Genomic DNA, 22,049 nt, shown 5'->3' on the forward strand with positions numbered 1-22,049 from the left:
ATAAGAGGATATAATTCATGGGCTGCGCATTATGTTTGCACATTGTAGACATTCAGTATATTGGTTTGCTTTACTGAGTCAAAAATATTTTCTGTGTTAATGAACAGTATGTCTCAGATGCTTTTGATGGATTTTTTTTTATTTATTATTATTAACTTTTTTATTTATAAGGCTGGATATCAATTTTTTTATCTAAACTTTCTTTTGTAATGCATTCTGTTTCGTTTTGCAATGCATTGATTCTTTACACACTCTTATTTCTGACCTCTGTCTTTCAAAATGAATCCCCTCATCTCTCTCTTCTGCAATCTCTCTCAATCTTTCCCATCCTACAGGGAGAGACAGGTCTACCGGGTGTCGCGGGGCCCAAGGGTGAAAAGGTCAAATAACGTTTCAGTATCACAGCATCGCACAATGACTTTATTACGCTTTTGCACATCTCTGGATGCATTTTCAGTGGGTTCCTCATTGGTTCTTTGCATAAAACTCTGCATCTGCAGGGGGATCTTGGTCTTAAAGGGGCAGAAGGACCGCCAGGACCCAAAGGGCAGAAAGGAGAGCGTGTACGACATCCATATTATCACTTATAAAGTTTCATATAGCTTTGCTTCTGTTTAGATAAACATAAAACAACATTGCTGTATATTAGAAATGTGTCTGCTGTTTCTGTCTTTCTGGGCCTGTAGAGTAATTGATCGGTGTTGATTGATTATTTGCAGGCTATCTCTATCAAAGGTGATAGAGGAGAGAAGGTAAGGTCATGAATTTAACAGCCAAACTCCTCAAGATAGACAAAACAGTGAATGTATGTGTGTTTGTTTGTGCACGTGTGTGTGTTTCTGTCGTTTCGTGCGAGCCAGAAGCCAATTCATCAAAAATGTCGTTCTTCCCTTGAATCCAAAGTCTAGAATTACAAAAGAACAAAGAGAGACAAACTGTGGAAACTGCCACTCTATTGAGGATAAAAACAATAAAAGTACCTTATTTTGAAATGCAGAATTATGGGTCTTCCAACCTCACAGGATATGCAAAACCAGAGGCTGTGCACCAAACACTCACTCACAGCGCTTAAAACAGACATCCTCCGCTGACTCCAGGGCATAATTACCTCAGAATAATATCATAATTAACCTCTATCAGTCAGAGATTCATACAGGAGAATTAGATAACTGTGGTGTTGGGAATAGAATGACAACTGTCATTATTTAAACATTTACTTGTGCTTATTGTAATATTTCACTCGTATGATGAATACGGTGATTCACAATCTGTTAAGACTTCTGGAAAGGAGTCGTATTTTGAGATTTCCACTGCACTCAGTCACTATTCGGCCAAATTTAGATGCCAGATAACGCCCACAGCTAGAAAAATGTTGCATGCTGGATTGGTCAGTGGAATTTGCTGACCTAAAAACAGCAAATGCTGTGCTTGAGCAGGTTAAAGGAACACTCTTCTATTTTTGAAAATAGGCTCATTTTCCAACTCCCCTAGAGTTAAACAGTTGAGTTTTACCGTTTTCGAATCCATTCAGCCGATCTCCGGGTCTGGTGGTAGCACTTTTAGCTGTAGCTTAGCATAGATCATTGAATCTGATTAGACCGTTAGCATCTCGCTCAAAAATGACCAAACAGTTTCTATATTTTTCCTATTTAAAACTTGACTTCTCTGTAGTTGCATCGTGTACTAAGACCGTGTACTAAGACCGACGGAAAATGAAAAGTTGTGATTTTCTAGGCCGATATGGCTAGGAACTATACCCCACTCATTCCGGCGTAATAATCAAGGAACTTTGCTGCCGTACCATGGGTGCAGCAGGCGCTATGATATTACGCAGCGCCTGAAAATAGTCCCCAGCTAGGTAACTTCCAATAAGCCAATAAACCTATTTTCAGGCGCTGCGAAGCACAATAACTTTACACAATACCACAATAACAATAACTAAAGTTATTATGTCTTATTTTCTAAAAAAAAATTGAACTGAAGTGAGTTTATGCTTAAAACAAGCAAAACATGTCTGTTAGTGGGTTAAGAAAAATTTAAACGGAAAATGATTATTTTTTGTGACCACACTTACAGATATTTTTAGTTTGTTCTAAACCTAAACCCACTGTTATCGTATTTTGTCTTAATTTTGTTGAATTTTTTTTCAGAAGCAGTACTTGATATCTCAAGTCATTTTGCTTCTCAAGTAACTGTATCTTGATTTAAGACAAAAATACTAAGAAATTTTTTTTTTTTTTTTTTACATGCCAGACAATAAATTAGGCAAAAAAATCCTCTAGACTTAACAAAGGAGGAACCTTACCTGGGAAAGTAAGCAACCCCTCAGAGAACTTTAGTTTTTTCTTATGCATGATTTTCAATTGCTTGTGTGTGTATTTCTCGGTGTACATGTCATATGATTTGCATGAGTGTCCATGCGTATATGTATATGTGTGTTCATTCTGTATATGTGAATGCATGTCTATGTTCTCACAAATTATCCATGTGTACAGTATAAAGTTAGCTAGCAGCATATTGAGGAGTTGGCTAGTTAAAATGCATGATGTCACAAACGCATGTTTGTGTTTGAGGTGTTGCTCTGTCCGTCTCTCTTAAACCCTGTTTTGTGGTCATTTTGTCAATCTTTTCACACTAAAATGTTTGTGTTGAAGCTGAGGTGCTTTTGAAATGTTGAGCCATGTTGCCCATGGAGAAAGATGTTACCACATCTTGCAAAGTATTGTTACAATATACAGTGTTTACTGAAAATACAGAGTTCTGGCATGAAACTCTAGATGGTGCAGTCCGATAGGTCTAACTCAATCTGGCCTAATGACATCATTATCACATGGCACAGCTGATTGGTTCTTTTCTGTTTCGGTAGCCAATGAGCTCGCTGCTCAACATTCAAATATATGACTAGTGCATTGCCATAGCGGTTGCAGCTTGCTTCAGAAACCCTCCACCTTCCCCAGCTCCACCTGTATAGATCTGCTATGAGGTGATTCATGTATGCTATATGGGGGTTATTTCATGTATGTTATATTTGCAGCAGCAATATTTCTTACATGCTCACAGCAGTATGTTGTGGATGTATTGGCAGTAGCAAGTCTCGGTACTTGCTCTGCCGCAGCAGCGTAGCAGGTCTATTCCGCCAAGACCAAATACATTAACATTGTCATGTACATTACCATGCTAATCCCTCCGAGAGTTGTCATGACAGAACTATTTTAATGCTTCTTTAAGTAATCAACATCTCAACACTGTCCGCTATCTTTGCACAATGTTTGCTGCAGTGCATAATGCAATAGCTTATCTATGATGTCTATGACTTGTTCATTTAAGTCAGTTGCATATACTGTACTGATTATTGTACTGGCATTTTACTCTTTTTTTCACTGAGGTGGAAACTGGCATCAGTAGATAACTTCATTAGAAACAAATTGAAATCAAACAAATCATGCATCCACAATATGCTGTCTGGGTTGGCAGCTCTCAAGATTGTGGTTATTTTGTTGTATTACTTTCTCTTGATGGCATTTGTCAGTTATCCGTTGACTTTATCAAAGTGTGAAGAAGTTTGAGAGTAATTACAGGCTATCAAGCTGCCCGCTGCTGCGTGTGAAGTCATTACTATAATCAGGTCACAAAAGCTTTTCTCTTTTACTGTTCAACTCTCAGAATTCCAGGAGATTCCCTGAAGTGCACGAGATATCTGAAAGGCAAGATATAATGGCAAAGATTTCTTTAGGGTTCCTTAGTGGTGTTTAGCATTAGTGTGTGATTAATTGTATTGAACAGAAGAAAACTATAGCCTACTAACTGTAGTGTTGGCCTCTTTTTGTCTTTTTATGATCTCACAAGCCTTTCTACATAATTGATATGCCTTTATGGTATGGGATTCTTTGCGTGGTGATGTCTGATGATCATTTCAAGCAAAAACAGTGAGTTTTTGGTTGGCTGGTTTGATGGTCTTGTTTTAAAAATATGGTTTCTAAGGTCAGATTTTTCACAGGAACACATTTGGCCACTTTTGGACACATTTCAGGGGCCACTTGTGGCCATGTCCAAAGTCATGAAATCTTGTTTTAAAGCCATGCTGAAATCCCGTCTCTCTCCACAGGGGGACATCGGCGAGCGCGGTGAACCTGGAGCCAGAGGAGAAAGAGGAGATAGAGTAAGACACACTTGTGTATATGCAAACAACATGAAATGGCATTTGTAGTTCACTTGCACTACCATTCAAAGGTTTAGGGAATGTAAGAGAAAAGGCTTTTGAAAGAATCAAAGTAAAAACAGTAATATCGTTTACAACTGTAATGTTTTGAATAATTTTAAATAACTGTTTTCTATTTGGGTATATTTTAAAATGTAATTTATTCCTGTGATCAAATTACAGAGTTTTGTTTGTTGTGTTTGGACAAATAGTACATAAATGTTTGTGATTTGTGTAAAACATTTTTTCAGATATTTTAAAGTATTGGTTGGTTGTACCAACTATTGTGAAAACATTTGAGAGTTTTGTGCACATTGTTTTGAGAAGATTATTTGTATGATTTGTAATTTGTATAAAGTGAATGAAAACGTACAATCTGTTTGGGACAATTACAAAGTATTCAGATCACTGTGTTAACTGTTTTGAGAACAGTGATCTGAGTTTGGAGACATGTGTCAAATCGATTGAGAAAAACTGTAATTCCATGCAGTGTTGATTACATCAGCAGAAAATAAAATAAACAACTTCTTCATACTGTGAAGTATACACTGAATAAAACGACAATAAAAATTTTTTTTTACCCCCTTTTTTAGTCCAATTTTGTCTAAACATTCTTGATTCTATAGATGTGTTTATAAGTGACATTAATATTTATTAAATTTTTTAAGGGATCGGACGGTTTACCTGGTCTGGCTGGGAAAAAAGGCGATACAGGAGAGAGAGTGAGTGACAGAAAGTATATTTGCATGTGGTTGAAGGTATATTTTGATATTGACATTGGCATGTTGATGAACAGGGTGATCAAGGAGTTGCAGGTGATGCTGGGTTACCTGGACCTCTCGGACCAAAGGTGAGACCTCCTTTAGACTGAAGAGTAAAGATATGCTTGATTAGACTAGTGTCAGAAATGTGCATGTTCTAATTGTCAATATTTGCCCCCGATAATTAATTTCAGGGGAATTTTTTTGTCATTTTGAGTCCAAAAAGGCTGTTGTCATCCTAAAAAATGATTGAAGATGTGATATATCTTAATATTAATTGAGTTTATGATGATAAATGCTAAAATAGTAACATCAATAATAACATCAAATTTAGAAGCAGCTGTAAATAATGCAATAAACACTCCACTGTACATTTACTGTTGACAGCATTTTCTTTCCATTATTTTCTCTTTTTTAATCACTTTTTCGTGACATGCTAATTTCTGAACGGTGCTAGATGTGCTTAGTAGTTTTTAACATGATCTGGCTTTTTTGACCTGTTTTTATTTAGGGTATCCAAGGTGATGCTGGTCCATTCGGAGCACCGGGTCCTCAAGGGGTGTCTGTAAGTATGATCTGTGCGTTTAAACCATGTACCGATGATTATGAAAGCCTGTTTCCACCTCAAGAGTATTGCAATAGAAATCTACTTATGACTTTATTAATAACTGGTACTTTATATTTCACAATTGCAACATGATTTATCTTAAATGCATCTTTATATCTCCCCATTGTGACTTTATTTCTTATTTTATTTATTTTTTTCCTCACAGTAACCTTTTTATTTTATTCAATTTTAATTGAATTTTGTATTTTATTGTTTGTTTGGTTTTTACTTATTTATTTTTTGAGGTTGAAACTGGCTTCAATAGATAATTACAACATCAGAAACAAATTGAAATCAAGACTTTGCATCCACAATTTTGTGTTACAGCTGTTCAGGGCAGATCGTAGTGCATCCAGTGTTCTTCTCTGTGACATTTGTAAGATATTGAGTGTGTCGTGTTTTTCATCAGGGTGTTACTGGAGGTAAAGGAGACAAAGGAGCTTCCGGAGAAAGGGTAAGGGATGACTGGCACCTGTCAATCATAACAACTGTTACCACAAATATCATTACTTAGGCTTAGTATTAGTATTAAGTATTAAAGGTTGGCATGTCCCGCACCATTTGTGCTACAGACGTGAATGATTCCTAAAATCATGCCACAGAGGTTTTGCATGCACAGCACTCACTTTGTCTTCAGAAAATGTAAAAATCTAGTTTAGTCTGTCATTGCAGACCCCCTTCCACCCACTAAAAGGCCTGGGACAATGTTCCTGCTTGTCTTCCCCTTTTCAGCACCCCGTTTTAGTTTTAATGCTTTGGAATAACTTGGACGGAGCCCAAACTAGTCATTGTCACGAAGTACTGTACATACCTGTCAGATCCAAATGCTACAGAGGGAATATTTCTACAGAGTGAACGCAGGCAGACTAATAACTCAAACAGATGTCACAGTGCTGATGCAGACTCCATATATCCTGTTCTGTGGGGGCGTTGTGCAGTCAGACAGGTCTAAGAACAGTTTCACACGGTAGAGCGTTGCCGTCATTCTTCAGTCTGTCTGACGGTCCGCCCCCGCACACACACTGAGAGCTTTTAAGCCAAATTTGACTTTCCTGAAACTAACTTAGAAGTTAAAGATGGAGCAAATTTGTGCCACGAGTGTCAAAAAATGGAACTGAAAAAAAAAAAAAAAATTGTTTTGGTACAGGTTTTCACATCACTCCCCGTCTGTCATTGGCTGGCAAACACATAGTCCTGCCCCCAACTCATGCCATTGGTTGAGTTGATATCGCTGTATTTGGCTGGTTGGGATGCTCAAACAAACAATAGTTCAGAACTATTTACAGCTGTTTTATTATATTAAATATTTTAGCATGGAATTTTCACATCACTCCCCGTCTGTCATTGGCTGGCAAACACATAGTCCTGCCCCCAACTCATGCTATTGGTTGAGTTGATATCGCTGTATTTGGCTGGTTGGGATGCTCAAACAAACAATAGTTCAGAACTATTTACAGCTGTTTTATTATATTAAATATTTTAGCATGGAAAATAAGCTTAGTTTAGGCAAAGATGCATTACTTTTGAATGCTGGTAATTCAGTGCAAATGGATATATATTTTTAGAACCAGTGCTCGGTTCATTGGAACAGGAAATATCAGATTATGCTTTTGTGAGAATGGTTTTTCAGTTGAACTCAAATGGCCTTGAATTCAAAATAAATACATCATACAGACGCATTCACCATCTGTTATATTTCCTGAATTTCTGACCTGAAACAGCAGGCTCTGCATAGTGTATATTGCACATGTTTTGTCATGTTACAGTCACATTCCCATCCCCTCAGTCGCTTTCCTCCTGCTGTTTTCTGTATTAAAAACAAAACACCTATCTAGACAAACGTGCAGAATTAAAAATTAAAGGAGTAGTTTACCCCTCAAAAATGAAGATATCATTCCAAACCTGTATGCTGTCTATGGGACATACAATTAGAAATTAGGGAATAGAAATGGAGATTGTGACATACTATTGCAATGAAAATAATTAATTGTGCTCATAAAGGCATATGTGTTGAACTAATAGTCATTTATTTCATGAACCTTGGAAGCAGAATACAGCACATAATTAAATACTGCATATTTAGTACTTTTTATAAGTTTGGTCTCAATAAGATTTGTTTAATGTTTTTAAAAGAAAGGCTGTAGTTATTTGATCAAAAATATAGTAATATTATAAAGTATTTAATATAATTTATTCCTGTGATGCAAAGCTGCATTTTCAGCATCATTGCATGTCGCATGATCCTTCAGAAATCCTTCTAATGTGCTGATTGCTGCATAAGAAACATTTCTTGTTATTAATATTCTTAATATTTCTGTGGAAACGGTGATACTTTTTTTCAGGATTTGTTGATTAATAGAAAGTTCAAGATGGAAATCTTTTGTAATATTATAAATGTCTCTACTGTCACTTTTGATTACGCAAATCTTCCATTTGATGACGTCTCACTTTCAAATGTTGTATAGGGTGAACCAGGTTTAGATGGGTTTCCAGGGAAACCAGGTCTTCCAGGAAAAGACGTATGTATTCAGAGCATTTTATAATGTATATAATTTGTCATGTACCGTTTTGCGCAGCATGTATGTACACTGGATGTAGAAGATATTAATGTGAGCTTATGTCACGTTTTGCTTAGGTCAAGTAAGTATACGTTTTACCTAAATGACTTCTCTCTCTTTCATTTTCTCTAAATCCAGGGTCCTAGGGGGCTGATTGGTGCTCCTGGTCCAAATGGATTACAAGGAGAAAAGGTATAGGGACACTTTTTTGGAGACGCATGTTGCTTGGCTTTGAAAGATCTGGGCAAGTCTTTTATTCACCCTCAGTTTGTTCCAAACCCATAGTCCTTTTGTATTTCTTGATAGTTCACCCAGATATATTTCCCACAAAACCCTCAAAACACATAGAGTATATCTTTCTTGGAAAATTATAGTTTTGTATCACATATTTGTATTTCTCAGGCTCATCCACAAAGACGCCCATTCAAAAATTCAACCAGTCTGTGTCTGTATTTTATCTCTCGCTCTCTGTCCCGCACACTTTCAGCAACTCATTCCCAAAGGAAATGACAAATAGTACTCTATCAGATGTTGTAACTCACAGTACAGACAATTCCACTCTGGTTCAACTCCACCCAGAATATCAAATCACTGTGGGATTTTAACTACTCAGTAAATCTTGTCAGCCGCTGTTTAATAAAAGGGGTCATATGACGTTGCTAAAAAGAACATTATTTTGTGTGTTTGCTGATAGGGTGAACGAGGTCCTGCTGGATTACCTGGTGATGCGGTAAGACGTTTGATTCATTAATTGAATGAATCGTGTTGTAAAATAGCAGTATTGAGTTGCTCATGGCTTCATCTGTGTTTTTCCTCAGGTTCAGCTGGCAGGACTCAAGGGGGAGACTGTAAGTGTGCAATCTGTTGAGAAGATGAGTCTTAAACTTCGCTTTTGTAGAGCATTCTCGTAACTGTGTGTTTGTGTTTTCAGGGCGTCCCTGGCGAACGAGGACCCTCGGGAGCGGACGGCCCACCTGGACCTCCTGTAAAACATATTTTGTCATTTAATGCTTGTTTTAAAAATGCACATTGAAGAAGAAAAGTGAAGTTAGTTTTGAAAAAAAGCTGATTGCCTGATCCATTCCTCCCATCAAATTTTAAAGTAAATCAATTTAAGAAAATGGTTGGCATTATTGCGCTATTTTAATAGGTTGGAAATGATGTAGTTAGTGTAATTCTGTTCAATTCTGTGTTTGTGGCAATGTGTAAGCACTTATGTGGATGTATTTTTAGATTTACATGACACATTTAGAACAGAATGGACAATAAAGTTAAACTCAAACTCCAGATACTTTTTGGGGTCACTGTACATCATAAAATATCACATTTACGGTCTGTTTATGAAAATAAGAAGCATCGTATTTTCTGGGTCTGCTACTGTTGTGGACTTCATTGTTTTTAATTAGCTTATTGTTTATGCTTCCTCAGGGCCCACCTGGACCTCCAGGTTTGCCCGGTGAGTCGGGTGAGAATGGACAAAGGGTAGGACATTTGTATTTTATTGAAACAATCCATCTCGGCTGCTTTTAATGGAGATTTAAGATGTTCTAGAACCTGATCTGTGGTAACCATAGAGACTGGCTGGAAAGCGCGGCTTTCAGTGCATGTTCTGGTGTTTTTGAGTGCTCTGTGGGGTCAGATTAAAGCGAGGAGCTCGTTAGGAAGATGTTCAAATGGCCTGACGCTCTCAGATGCCCTCCAACTGATGAGATGACAGCATCATTAAAATGTTCTCGGAATACTTGGAAAACATTGTTTCTTGCCAAAAAATAATAATGGCATTTGAATAACAGCTCTAAAAAGAAAGAATCAAGCAAACAGAAAAAGTTTAGTTTTTAAATGAAAATTCTGTCATTATTTATTCATCATTCATGTTGTACCAAATCAATATGACTTACTTCTTTCTGTGATCCACAAAAGATGTTTAGCATAGTGTTGTTATCATTAACTAATGCTATTTAAAATTTAAAATAAAATATAAATACTAAATGGAAAAACTCAAACTACTGTAAATGAAATGAAAGAATCTCTCTCTCTCTCTCTCTCTCTCTCTCTATATTTTAATCTCTTATCACTGTAATGCCTTCAAAATACCTTTCCTATCTTATGTGCCAGAAGCAGGGAATGTTAGCATGTTCTACCACATCAGTGCAGTGACTTAATTTCCTGAACAAGCATAAATGTGAGGGAGAGAATTTTATCCCCCATTGCTCTTCACATCTTAAAACTCTTAAACAAAATTGTATATTTATAGCATTTAGTCAACGTCTAAAAGCTTTGAGCCTATGTATATGCAAATGTTCTCTGGATTGAACATATCCCTAAAACCAACTAGCTATGCTATAGGAAGTTGCAAATCATAGTCTGTGACTGTGATTATAAAAATAGGCTGTTGGCTTTTTTATAATGTAAAATATGAACCCCCTTTATATGTTTGGCCCCAGCATCCTGTTTCTGTTGGAAATATATAAACATGGGAAAGAAATCTTCACTCATAAGATCTTAAATATTGTTGCTTACAGTACATATTTTTAATTTCTATTGACTATAGAACAGAACAAAATTAGCATATGTGTGATTTCCTGTTTGTCCAGCAGAGGGCAGTGCAACCATTGTGCCTCTATGTGCCTCTGATGGATGGAAGGTTTCATTCGTGGAGTCACAATAGATGTCAGATAGAAAGATCATGAACTCTACCTGACCTCTCACATGGAATTCATTTTTTCCTAGTATGAATATAGTAGTTTTGACTGTTTAACTTTATGAAAAAAAAAAAAAAAATATATATATATATAAAGACACACATACTGTACAGCATATATTTTGAAAATATGTACATGTATTTACATGTGTATATTTATATTAATATATTTTATATATATATTTTTTTTTAAAGTGCACTAAGTGAAATCAGTTGCTTGAAGTAAAATCTGGATTAAAAACAAAAACAATAGTAAAAAAAATGGATAAATAAAAAGTATAGTTTAAATCAGAAAAAAAGTCTTATCTTATCAATCAGACCAAGCGATTAAAAAAAGAAATATGTTTTATTTTATTTTACTTTATAAAATATCTTGTTACTCCATATTTCTTATTATCTGTTTATTTTAATTATAAATTATTGCATTAATTTCAGAATTCTATAAAAAATATATTTTGTAATTATTATTTTTTATTTATTTATTAATGTTTTTATATAAAATATCTCCTTATTCCTTATCTACTTGATTTGATGACTTTTACCCAACATAGACTGATGAGACATCCTCTTCTCTGTTTCTCCAGGGTAAAAAGGGTGATGCAGGATTGCCAGGAGTTGATGGTCTTCCAGGACCACCTGTAAGAACCACCAGAACATTCAGTCTTAGTCTGAGTCAAGCTCTTTGCCCTTTATTTTTCCTGTCAAGTGTGTTTTTTTATGTTTGGAATGGAATAATAACATACTGTTTACCGTATACTGTATTTTAAGGCAGAATGCAACAACAAATATTTTAACAAATAGTAGGTCTTTTACTTATTTCATGCATTAGTATGCTATGCAAAAATAGTATTATGGCTATATGACATTCTTAACATTATTATCTTAATGAAAAAAGTCTCTTAGAGTAACAGTGAACTCTAACTAACAAAATGAACAAGTTTCTGGTAGAATCACATGCAGTGATCATATAATACAGTGATAACATAATATTGTTACAATTTTGAAAAAAAGAAAACGTGAATGCATTGATTACAGGAAGCTATTAAAAGCAATTGAATGTCAAATTTCAACATTTCAGTTTTTTATTTTTGTGTTTTTTTTTTAGGGTCCTCAGGGGCCTTCTGGCCCTCTAGGCAGCCCTGGACAAACAGGACCTCCAGTAAGTTTACATTCACCAACATAATTCATTTTTTCAATTGTTTTTATTTGCAAACTGAACTAGAGCCACATAATAGTAGCAGATGATATATAATTCATCTGTTTGTTCTCACAGGGATTACCTGGTGAAATAGGCTTCTCAGGAAAACCAGGAGAACCAGGAAAACCAGTGAGATTTTACCCTGAGACCTCAAACATACTGTCCACACACTCAAATAGTCTGTTGCCCTGTTAACTCAACACTCATTTTAGTGTAAAAAACTTGAAACGATGGTAATTATTTTTCAGGGCCTGCCAGGAAAAGATGGATTGGATGGTTTCCCTGGAAACGACGGCGAGAAGGTTAGAGCTGTTTTAATGAGGCAAACTGTGAACTTCATCATTTATAAACCCATCTAAAGGCCAGATCTGGTTTTTGACCTTTTCATATGTGTTTTTTGTTGTACTGCAGTCTGTTTGAATTAATTTGCATTTCTGTTTAGGGCCAAAGAGGAGAACCCGGACAGGACGGCTTCCCTGGTAAACCCGGACCGAAGGTGAAGCATAGCGTGGGCTAGTGATTTCAGATCTGGGTTGGAAATCCATTTTGTTTTTTCATCAATGCCAGTTTCTCTCTCTCAGGGAGACGAAGGCCCTCCAGGACCACGAGGACCTCCTAGTGAACGGGTGCGGAATGTAAAACTTAAATCAGTCTAGACAGAGCCTTGACAGAAGGACACATGCCACAACTGTCTTTCTCTTTGTGTCTTGTTCTGTCTCAGGGAGAGCCTGGTTTGCCTGGAGAGGTCGGCACAATAGGACCCAAAGGAGAGAGAGGAGGTCAAGTAAGACAGAACTATATGGACAGCACTATATGCTGTTTTGAAGTCAAAATCAGATGTTTCATTGATTAAAAGAATAAACAGGCTCTACTATATTGAAGCGTATATATGATCAAATTAATAGCTTTATAGATGCACATCAGTAAAGATAATATTTATAATGTTAAAAAATATTTATTTTTCAAATAAATGCTGTTCTTTTGATCCAAAATTATTAAGCAGCACAACCATTTTCAACATTGATAATAATAAGAAATGTTTCTTCAGCAGCAAATCAGCATATTAGAATGATTTCTGAGGGATGTTCTTTTAAAATGTTGTAATATTTTACAATGTTACTGTTTTGCAATGTTAATGTACTGGATTTTTGATAAATTTAGATTTAATGCTTTTAAGAACATGAAAACTATTGAATGTTTGTGTGCCTAGTGATTTCATACTTATGGTTATTTAATACGACTAAAATAGACACCTACTCATTCTTAATTTGTTACTAAGACTCATTTTGTTTAAATGCACAATTGCCTACAAGTCACATCTGTGTAATGACTTTTGCTGTATCAACATTACATCATTCTACAGTAAAGAAGGCTTAGAGAAGCCGTTTTTGACCATGAGTTGCTGTAGGTTTCACACATTCAGGATTCAACTGTCAGCGATGGTTTCCTGAGGGCATGAGGTCATTAATGAGATAATTAACATGCTGACAGGATGAGGATATAACCTCTGTTACTGTTTTTCATTCATACAGGGTGAGATTGGCCCCAGGGGTCCAGCCGGGGTCCCAGGCAATGTGAGTACAGCTGATTATTGACATATACTATATACAAACATGTAACTATATAAATATACAATTATAGATGATTTAAGTAATGATAATAATAATAGCTGATATCTGATGTGAGTAATAGATCAGATAAATGAACGTAGAAGTGGCATATTCATATATATGTATATTTTGAATCATGTATTGATTCAGCTGATGATCTATTTATTGATGAATATGGCTTTTAATTCATAGTATTACAGTATTATTTCACAGTGATGTGTTTTCTTTTTCTTTAGGTGGCCAATGTGATTCCTGAACCTGGCGGGAGGATGACGTATGAGGTCCGGGGGCTTCGGGAGGATGATGTATGAGGTCAGCGTTGCGCATGCGCCGCTCAGAAGTGACGAACGCAGACGCCGACATCTTACGTCATCCTCCCGGAGCTGCTTCCGTGTACAACTGTTGGCACAAGCTAGATACAAGGGATTATTACGTTTTGAATAAAGATATTTTTCTTACAAAAACGCATCGATTCGCTACGGGAGGACTTTGTTCACCCCCCGGAGACGTGTGAGGCACTTTTTATTATGGATGGATGTGCTTTATTTCACTTCTTTTGGACTGATGCACTGCAACACCCGCTGACTGCCATTAAACAGCTTGGAAGATCAAAGACAATTTTTAATATAACTCCGATTGGATTCGTCTGAAAAAAAGAAAGTCATATACACCTAGGATGCCTTGAGGGTGAGTAATTCATGGGCTAATTTTCATTTTTGGGTGAACTAACCCTTTAAAAAAGCAGATCCCGTGCATCTATCCACAGATTAGTGCTATTGCAGGAAGATGGCCAAGCAATGTGTTATTTAAAGATTTACTGTAGCTGTTAAAAATTAATAATGATTTATTGATTCTAAATCGTTGACATTTTAGTTTTGACACATCCAAAATGAGATGTTTTGCTCTCTGCTTTTGATCCCTTGACTAATAATATAAAAAAATAAAATAAAGCAAATAAGTCTAAAATTCCCGACAACTCAACCACATCTGCACAGGACATCAGTTTATAAATATCAAGGTGAAAGTTTGGAATATTTGAATATTAATTAGGTAACATGACTGAAAAGGTGTGGGCTAATTAATAATTCATCTGGTCACTTCCTCTATATTGACATCATGACCTGCCCATCTTCAGCCTCCTACTTTAATACTTTTTTTCGGGCTGCTACTCAAGGTATATTACATTACATTTTATTATATTATTAGGTATTATATTGTTTTATATTATATTAAAAATTGAATTAATGAAAGCGCTCTCGATCATGCACTCATCTACTAAAGTAGTCCAGACACCAAGCGATGCATCATTTATACAAACACAGACAAGCTTGTTACGGTGATGTATCTGCTCTCACCTGAATTTATTAGTGTGAAATGAGAAATCTCTCCTGAATTACTGCAGTTCTCACTAGTTCAGCCAAATGCAATCATTTCTGCTAGAGAAACTGCCTTGACGACATCTAAAACTAGAGCCAGGTTTCATTTCTGGAAACTTTGTGAAAGGAGATTACAAAGTCACCATGACTGAATGAACAAGAAAGTGTTTAAATGGCAAAAAAGAAAAAAAGACAGATGTTAAAGTGTTAGTTCAAATTCTGTCGTATACATGTTGTTTCAAACCTGTATGACTGTGAAACACAAAAGAAGATATTTTGAAAAATGCTGGTAACCAACATGTTTCATTTCCTATTGACTTGCATAGTATGGACATTTGTTTTGTATTTGTTTTGGAATGACATGAAAGTGGACTATCCTTTTGAATTATACATATTCACACTTTGACTCAGTCATATGGCTGTTTATCTGCTCATCCTGCCATTGAAATATCCAATCAAAACGCAGTCATTTTCACATGTTAGTGTTAGTAACTCAAATGACTCCAGAATTTCCATATGGCCGAAAACCGACCTTTTTAATTTGCATATGGAAAAGGTATTGATACCAGTTCAACTGGTCAAACTAAAGCAAACAGATGGCATATGCACAGACAAACATGCATATTTACAAGCACATGCATATAAAAGCATGCATACTGTAATGTGAAAGCTTATGTGAATTTTCCATTTACAGTATTTCAGTATTTCAGACCCTATTTAGTGTCGATTTGAAGACAAACGCATACGCACATTTCTTTATCTCACATCTGATTGATATTCTGTGTCTTTCTCAGGGGCCTCCTGGACCTGCAGGGCCACAAGGACCAGCGGTAAACAATCTGTTCATATTTATATCACTTTCAAATGAGATAGACGCTCACAGAACACCCTTAAGTGACATGTCATGTTTGATATTCAGGGTTTGAGAGGACCTCCAGGAGTGAGCGGACCACAGGGGCCCGCTGGACACAATGTAAGATTTATATGCTACACCAGTAGCGAAGGGATAAGAGAATCATATACATGGGTACATCAAGTTGTTTTGTTTTGCATCAGTACTTTTAAATATGTTTGCAGAACTGAACAGCACACAACCAAAGACACACTGACAGCCTGTAATTAGCTACATGCTAATGCTAGTCAGGTTGTGGTTATAATTCAGGGAGATTTGATATTTTCATTCTAGAGAACATTTTATTGGATAAAATGAACAAGATTTGTCACCATTATTGGTCGATTTTACAGATTTTAATGATCTGCTAAAGTTATTGATGCTCACTATTGCAAGCAATACTATTAACATGCTTATTAATAGTTAGGGATTTGTTCTTGTACTACAGTACACTCTAGCAACATGCAAAAAACACCTTAGCACTAATTTTATTTTGCCTGTACAATGACAATGAGGAGCTTTACTTTTCAATCTCCAGTCATGATGCAGAACTAAACCAGTTTCACTGCACTGCTGTGGATCACAGTTAAGTCGTCTCGGGGATTCAGTGTCAGTTTGTGACTAACAAGGTTTGTTTTCCTGTGGTGAGGATCAGCAGCAGCAGTCATGGCTTATGAATGTGTGTGTGTGTGTGTGTGTGTGTGTCTACCTGCAGGGTTTACCAGGAAGACCTGGAGAGAAGGGCTCCCCTGGAGATCCAGTGAGTGTTCGCTCTGTTCGCCATTTAAATATAAAATCAGCTGACACTATTAATATTCACCTGCTGCTGATGGATCATATATGCATGGGTTATGATTTATGAATAGGTTTTTTTCAATGGATTTTTGTTTTCCAACTTTTTTTTAGGGAAAAGCTGCAGACATTTCCGATCTGAACCTGAAGGTAACAGCCATGCATCCATCTAGTCATACAGTCATCCTTTCCATCCATCCATTCAACAATTCAAACCTCCATCCAACCATCCATCCATACATCCAACCAACCAACCAACCCTGCATCCATCAAACCATCCATTCATTTATCCATCTAACAATCCAAACCTCCAACCATCCTTCCATCCATCCATCCATCCAACAATCTATCCATACATCCAACCAACCAACCAACCCACTATCCATCCAACCATCAATTTGTCCCTCCAACCATCCTTCTAGCTTTCTAATCACACAATCATGCATTCATCCATCCAACTCTCCATCCATCCAGCAATCCAAACCTCCATCCAACCATTCTTCCATTCATCCAGTCATCCATTCATTCATCATCAACCCAACCCTCAATCCATCCATCCTAATATTCCAACTTTGCCTTTCTCTCTTTCCCAGGACATTTGTTCAGATTGTCCCCCTGGACCAGCTGGACAACCGGGTATGCCAGGACCTCCAGGTGAAAAAGGTCATACTGGACCACCTGGGAAAAACGGACAGGATGGATATGCGGTGAGAGAGCATGATTCAGAAATCAAACTCTCACTTTCCTCTTTAAACTTAATGGAATTGGAAATTAACTGAAGTTTAATGAATGGAATAATGAACATTTAATAAACTGGTCGCTTTGGCAGGGTCCTCCTGGGCCAACAGGGCCTGCAGGACCACCTGGTGCTGATGGAGCCAAGGTTAGAATGTTGACGACACAATCACATATTACAGTACAAATGCATGTTCTTCAAGTCTACCTACAAACCAGTTCACATTCAGAGAACCTTGTCTCATTGATCACAATAATAGGTTCACTAGCCATTTATGTGCCAATTGCATGTCATCTGACAACATTGCATCATTACATGACCTTTATACTCTCCGCTTGAGAATTTTTTTGTATAATAACCATTTATATTTGGTTCCATTGCAGGGGGTCAAAGGAGACAGAGGTCCTTCAGGAGCACCTGGAGATAAAGGTGAAAAGGTATTGTCAGCCTACCATTTTCATCATAAATAGGCTGAATATACATATAATACATATTACATTTGACATATCGTGATTATTTATCATTATACCACATCTTTCTCTCATTGATTTGTATTTTCCCAGGGCCCCCCAGGACCTCCTGGTTATCCAGGGGCCGCAGGAGCAATAGGTCAGCCTGTGAGTATTTTAAAATACCACTTATTCAGACTGTATAGCTATGCTGAAAAATCTTACATCTTGCTGTATCAATAGGGTAATGATGGAAACCCTGGACCTATCGGACCACCTGGAGCTCCTGGAGAAAAGGCAAGGCTAAAGTTTTTTTTGTTCTGTCATTTGAATGTGTGTTAGTTGGATGGATTGCAAGACTGGAATCCGGCCACGTTATTGATAACTGAATGTGTTTTACCAGGGTAAAGAAGGACTTCAGGGTATTCAGGGACCACCTGGTCTTCCAGGTCTAATGGTGTGTAATTTCATAATTTAAAAAAAAAAAATTTTAGTACAAATACACTACGGTTCAAACGTTTGGAGTTGGTAAGATTTTAAAATGTTTATGCTCACCAAGGCATAAACATTTATTTGATCAAAAACACAGTAAAACATAAATATTGAAATATTATTACAATTCAAAATAAGTGTTTTCTATTTGAATATAATTAAAAATGTAATTTATTCTTGTGATGCAAAGCTAAATTTTCAGCAGCCATGGCTCCAGTCTTTAGTTTCACATGATCCTTCAGAAATCATTCTAGTATGCTGATTTAGAAACATTTCGTATTCACATTATTATCAATGCTTAATAATTTTGTGGAATCCATGACTTTAATTCAGGATTGTTTGATGTATAAAACAACAGCATTTGTTTGAAATAAAAAAAGGTAAAAATGTAAAAGTATTTCCTGTCACTTTTTATCAGTTTAGTGCATCCTAGCTAAATGAATGTATTTAATTTCTTTCCAAAAAAAACCAAACAAAAAAATCTTATTGACACTAAACTTTTGGGTCAGTGTAATTGAAGAATAAGTTTAATAACTCCATCAAGCTATACTGATACTTCATATTCTGTGCTGAAGGGCCTGATGGGTAAACCTGGAAAGGATGGAAGACCAGGAGAAACAGGAGAGCCGGTATGAGTCTGATGTACTGCATGCATGCCAACATCCTAACAGTACTTAGTTCTGTATATACAGAAACAATGTAAAAACATAATCATTTTAATTTTCTTTTTCAGGGCAAACAGGGAGAGCCAGGACCACCAGGAAGAGACGGGCTCAGAGGAATGCCTGTGAGTGACGTGATTACAGATGATTTTCTGGATAAAACTAGACTGCCAGGGCTGTTATACCTCACAGAAATGCACCTTGATATCAGAGACACTTAAGATTAGGGAACATTAATCGATATTAACTAATTGCTTATTAGCATGTATATTACTAGCATATTGGCAGTTTATTATTACTTATAAAGCATTTGTTAATGCCTTATTCTGCGTGACCATATTATAGAAGATCCAGATATTGCAACAACTACCTTACTTATTATCAAAAAGCAGCAAATTAGGAGTTTATTGAGGGGAAAATCTCTTAGTTAATAAGGAATATGTGTTGCCTAATCTAAAGTGTTACCTTATTACCTGCACCTATAGGCTGAAATGTTCACATCTTTGTTTCTGTCTTTTCCAGGGTTTCAAAGGTCACAGAGGGGAACCAGGACCACCAGGGTCAAAGGTTAGTCAATGCCAATTCAAATTCATACCCAGCGATACAGTACATCCAGTATTCAGAGATGGGGAACTACAGGACTAATACATGCTCCTTAAATCATGCAGAAACTTCATGGGTTCTGTTTAATAAATGCTGTCATGTCATATTAGGGAGAAGATGGCAAACAGGGTGTTCCTGGACGCGAGGGTCCACCTGGGAAAGATGTGAGTAGATGCAATCTGTGTTGTGCAGAGGTCACTGTAAACCTGACCGCTGCAAGCAGATGGTGTTGGGTTTTAATTGGTGTACTTGTTTCGCCCAGGGTAAAACCGGACCACTGGGGCCAGAGGGCATGAGAGGACCACGAGGGGAACCCGTGAGGAGGCTTTTGATGAACCAATTAAATTGCAAAACAAAACAGCACCCGTGTGATTATTCTGTTGGGTCACTGTGTTTTTGTATTTTTAGGGTCAGCCTGGAGAACCTGGACAAGCAGGCAAGCCTGGATCTCAAGGAAATCCTGTAAGTTTCATAGTATCGCGTCAATATGCATGGCCACGCGGTTTAATGGACTGAGATTTGCATTTGCATTCATTCTTGCACCTTGACAAAAGCAAAAGCTTGTTTGTCTATTAAAGCATGGGTCCAGAGATCTCTAGGGGCCGCAAAAGGAAAATTTTGGATGTCAATTAAAGAAATAAAAATAAAGAAAATAATTTTAAAAATGAAGAATTTAATTCTGCTTTCTAAAAAAATTTTTGTAATGTAATGCTTAAAAAAATAGTGTCTTGACTAAAGATTTTTCTTTCCAGATAATATTTTGCACATATGTATGCTATTTTTAATTAATCAAAAGTGCCAGTAAAGACTTACACTTTAACACATTTAAAATAAATGCTGTTCTTTCTAACTTTATATTCATCAAAGAATCCTGAAAAAAATAGATCACGATTTCCACAGATATATTAATCAGCTCAACTATTTTAACATAGATAATAATAAGAAATGTTTCTTGGGCACCAAAGCAGCATATTTTAATGATTTGATGAAAATTCTGCTTTGCCATCATAGGGATTAATTACATGTTAAAATATATTACAATTAATTAATACATTTTAATAATATTTCACAGTATAACTGTGTGACTGTAGTGTATTTTAGTTCAAATAAATGCAGCCTTTTAAAAAAATGTTACTGATTTTTACATTCACAAAGTTATATATATATATATATATATATATATAGTTAGTAATAATCAGGGAAAAAACAATTTTTCCACCTAGGTAATAAAGTTCATTAATGTAAATGAGCATTTTGTTTTATCATGTTTCAGGGTCAGCCAGGACACAAAGGAGAAGCAGGGAGTCCAGGATTACCCGGCTTCCCAGGTCCAAAAGGGCCATCGGTGAGTGGAGATGTTGCTTTGGGACTTATGGGAATCTCAGTTTAATTAATAAAGTTAAGCTTTTATACTTGTACAAACAAGCCTTGTAAATCTATAGAAGCTGAAAGCACTCAGTCCCAAGTGGATATGAAGGTTTTTTGCTATCTGCCTGTCTATATTTACACTTGTGTTTTCCCTCAGGGTCCGTCTGGTCCAACTGGCCCAGAGGGCAAACAAGTGAGTGATGATTCATTAATATTATATCAACACTTCTTCATAATTTTTTCAGCTAGCCATGTATTTTTGTTTTTATTTTTAGGGCATGTCAGGAAAACCAGGAGACAGAGGACAGAAGGGAGAAAAGGTATCTGTCCATCCATCAATCCATCCATCCACATACTGTATGTGCCTCTCAAATCAAATCAAAACTTACTGTGTTGCTCGTTTTTGTAGGGTGATAATGGAATAAAAGGAGACAAAGGACCCGTTGGTGATCCGGGCATTCCGGGTAACCCTGGGCCTCCCGGCAGGAAGGGTCACACAGGAATGATGGGCATGTCGGGACCCCCAGGGGAAGTGGGTCCCTCTGGGCCCCCTGGTTCTCCAGGACAGCCGGGTCTCCCAGGTCTCAGAGTGAGTCTGCTTTAGTATTTTTAATGGAAAGTGTGTGATGCTAATGATATTATAAAGAGCATGACGTCATTTCGACGTGTTTTAAGGGTGAGACGCCATCACTGGAACAAATGCGGCGGCTCATTCAAGAGGAACTCTCCAAACAGTTGGATGGTGAGATTCATTTGGCAAAGATGCTTTTGACTTCCTTTGCTGTATCTTTTTACATTTCCTAAACTTTCCGTTAATTTTCACAGCTAAGTTAGCTTACCTCATGGCTCAAATGCAGCCTGCGCATATCAAGAGCTCAGTTGGCCGCCCCGGTCCGCCTGGTTCGGCAGGTAAAGATGGACCTCCTGGCCGACAAGGTCCACCTGGAGAGCCTGGAATACCTGGACAAAATGGAGCAGAAGGACCCAGAGGTCCAGTTGGTCCTAAAGGTACTGCAAAACTAATTTCAGATTGTTACTTTACTTGA

The 22,049-nt window shown here is 36.8% G+C and overlaps 1 protein-coding gene across 1 annotated transcript in view; it reads left to right on the forward strand.

Moving 5' to 3' along the window:
- Positions 1-22,049, forward strand: part of LOC107734019 (collagen alpha-1(XXII) chain-like) — a 43,092-nt gene that overhangs the window by 19,221 nt on the left and 1,822 nt on the right. The window contains exons 9-54 of the mRNA XM_016545875.1: positions 336-380; positions 501-563; positions 720-752; positions 4,106-4,159; positions 4,867-4,920; positions 4,995-5,048; positions 5,471-5,524; positions 5,976-6,020; positions 8,032-8,085; positions 8,263-8,316; positions 8,819-8,854; positions 8,943-8,972; positions 9,056-9,109; positions 9,553-9,606; positions 11,410-11,463; positions 11,931-11,984; positions 12,099-12,152; positions 12,272-12,325; positions 12,466-12,519; positions 12,605-12,649; positions 12,745-12,849; positions 12,937-12,946; positions 13,521-13,597; positions 13,870-13,938; positions 15,804-15,839; positions 15,929-15,982; positions 16,617-16,661; positions 16,808-16,843; positions 17,287-17,400; positions 17,523-17,576; positions 17,813-17,866; positions 17,993-18,046; positions 18,122-18,175; positions 18,282-18,335; positions 18,946-18,999; positions 19,104-19,157; positions 19,555-19,599; positions 19,746-19,799; positions 19,898-19,951; positions 20,044-20,097; positions 20,909-20,980; positions 21,161-21,196; positions 21,279-21,323; positions 21,413-21,592; positions 21,679-21,745; positions 21,829-22,011. Of these exons, the coding sequence (XP_016401361.1) occupies positions 336-380; positions 501-563; positions 720-752; positions 4,106-4,159; positions 4,867-4,920; positions 4,995-5,048; positions 5,471-5,524; positions 5,976-6,020; positions 8,032-8,085; positions 8,263-8,316; positions 8,819-8,854; positions 8,943-8,972; positions 9,056-9,109; positions 9,553-9,606; positions 11,410-11,463; positions 11,931-11,984; positions 12,099-12,152; positions 12,272-12,325; positions 12,466-12,519; positions 12,605-12,649; positions 12,745-12,849; positions 12,937-12,946; positions 13,521-13,597; positions 13,870-13,938; positions 15,804-15,839; positions 15,929-15,982; positions 16,617-16,661; positions 16,808-16,843; positions 17,287-17,400; positions 17,523-17,576; positions 17,813-17,866; positions 17,993-18,046; positions 18,122-18,175; positions 18,282-18,335; positions 18,946-18,999; positions 19,104-19,157; positions 19,555-19,599; positions 19,746-19,799; positions 19,898-19,951; positions 20,044-20,097; positions 20,909-20,980; positions 21,161-21,196; positions 21,279-21,323; positions 21,413-21,592; positions 21,679-21,745; positions 21,829-22,011 (2,713 nt within the window). The remainder of the gene's footprint in view (positions 1-335; positions 381-500; positions 564-719; positions 753-4,105; positions 4,160-4,866; positions 4,921-4,994; positions 5,049-5,470; positions 5,525-5,975; positions 6,021-8,031; positions 8,086-8,262; positions 8,317-8,818; positions 8,855-8,942; positions 8,973-9,055; positions 9,110-9,552; positions 9,607-11,409; positions 11,464-11,930; positions 11,985-12,098; positions 12,153-12,271; positions 12,326-12,465; positions 12,520-12,604; positions 12,650-12,744; positions 12,850-12,936; positions 12,947-13,520; positions 13,598-13,869; positions 13,939-15,803; positions 15,840-15,928; positions 15,983-16,616; positions 16,662-16,807; positions 16,844-17,286; positions 17,401-17,522; positions 17,577-17,812; positions 17,867-17,992; positions 18,047-18,121; positions 18,176-18,281; positions 18,336-18,945; positions 19,000-19,103; positions 19,158-19,554; positions 19,600-19,745; positions 19,800-19,897; positions 19,952-20,043; positions 20,098-20,908; positions 20,981-21,160; positions 21,197-21,278; positions 21,324-21,412; positions 21,593-21,678; positions 21,746-21,828; positions 22,012-22,049) is intronic.

This window comes from Sinocyclocheilus rhinocerous, unplaced genomic scaffold (assembly GCF_001515625.1).
Source record: "Sinocyclocheilus rhinocerous isolate Xijiao unplaced genomic scaffold, SAMN03320098_v1.1 scaffold430, whole genome shotgun sequence".
Lineage (NCBI taxonomy): Eukaryota > Metazoa > Chordata > Actinopteri > Cypriniformes > Cyprinidae > Sinocyclocheilus > Sinocyclocheilus rhinocerous.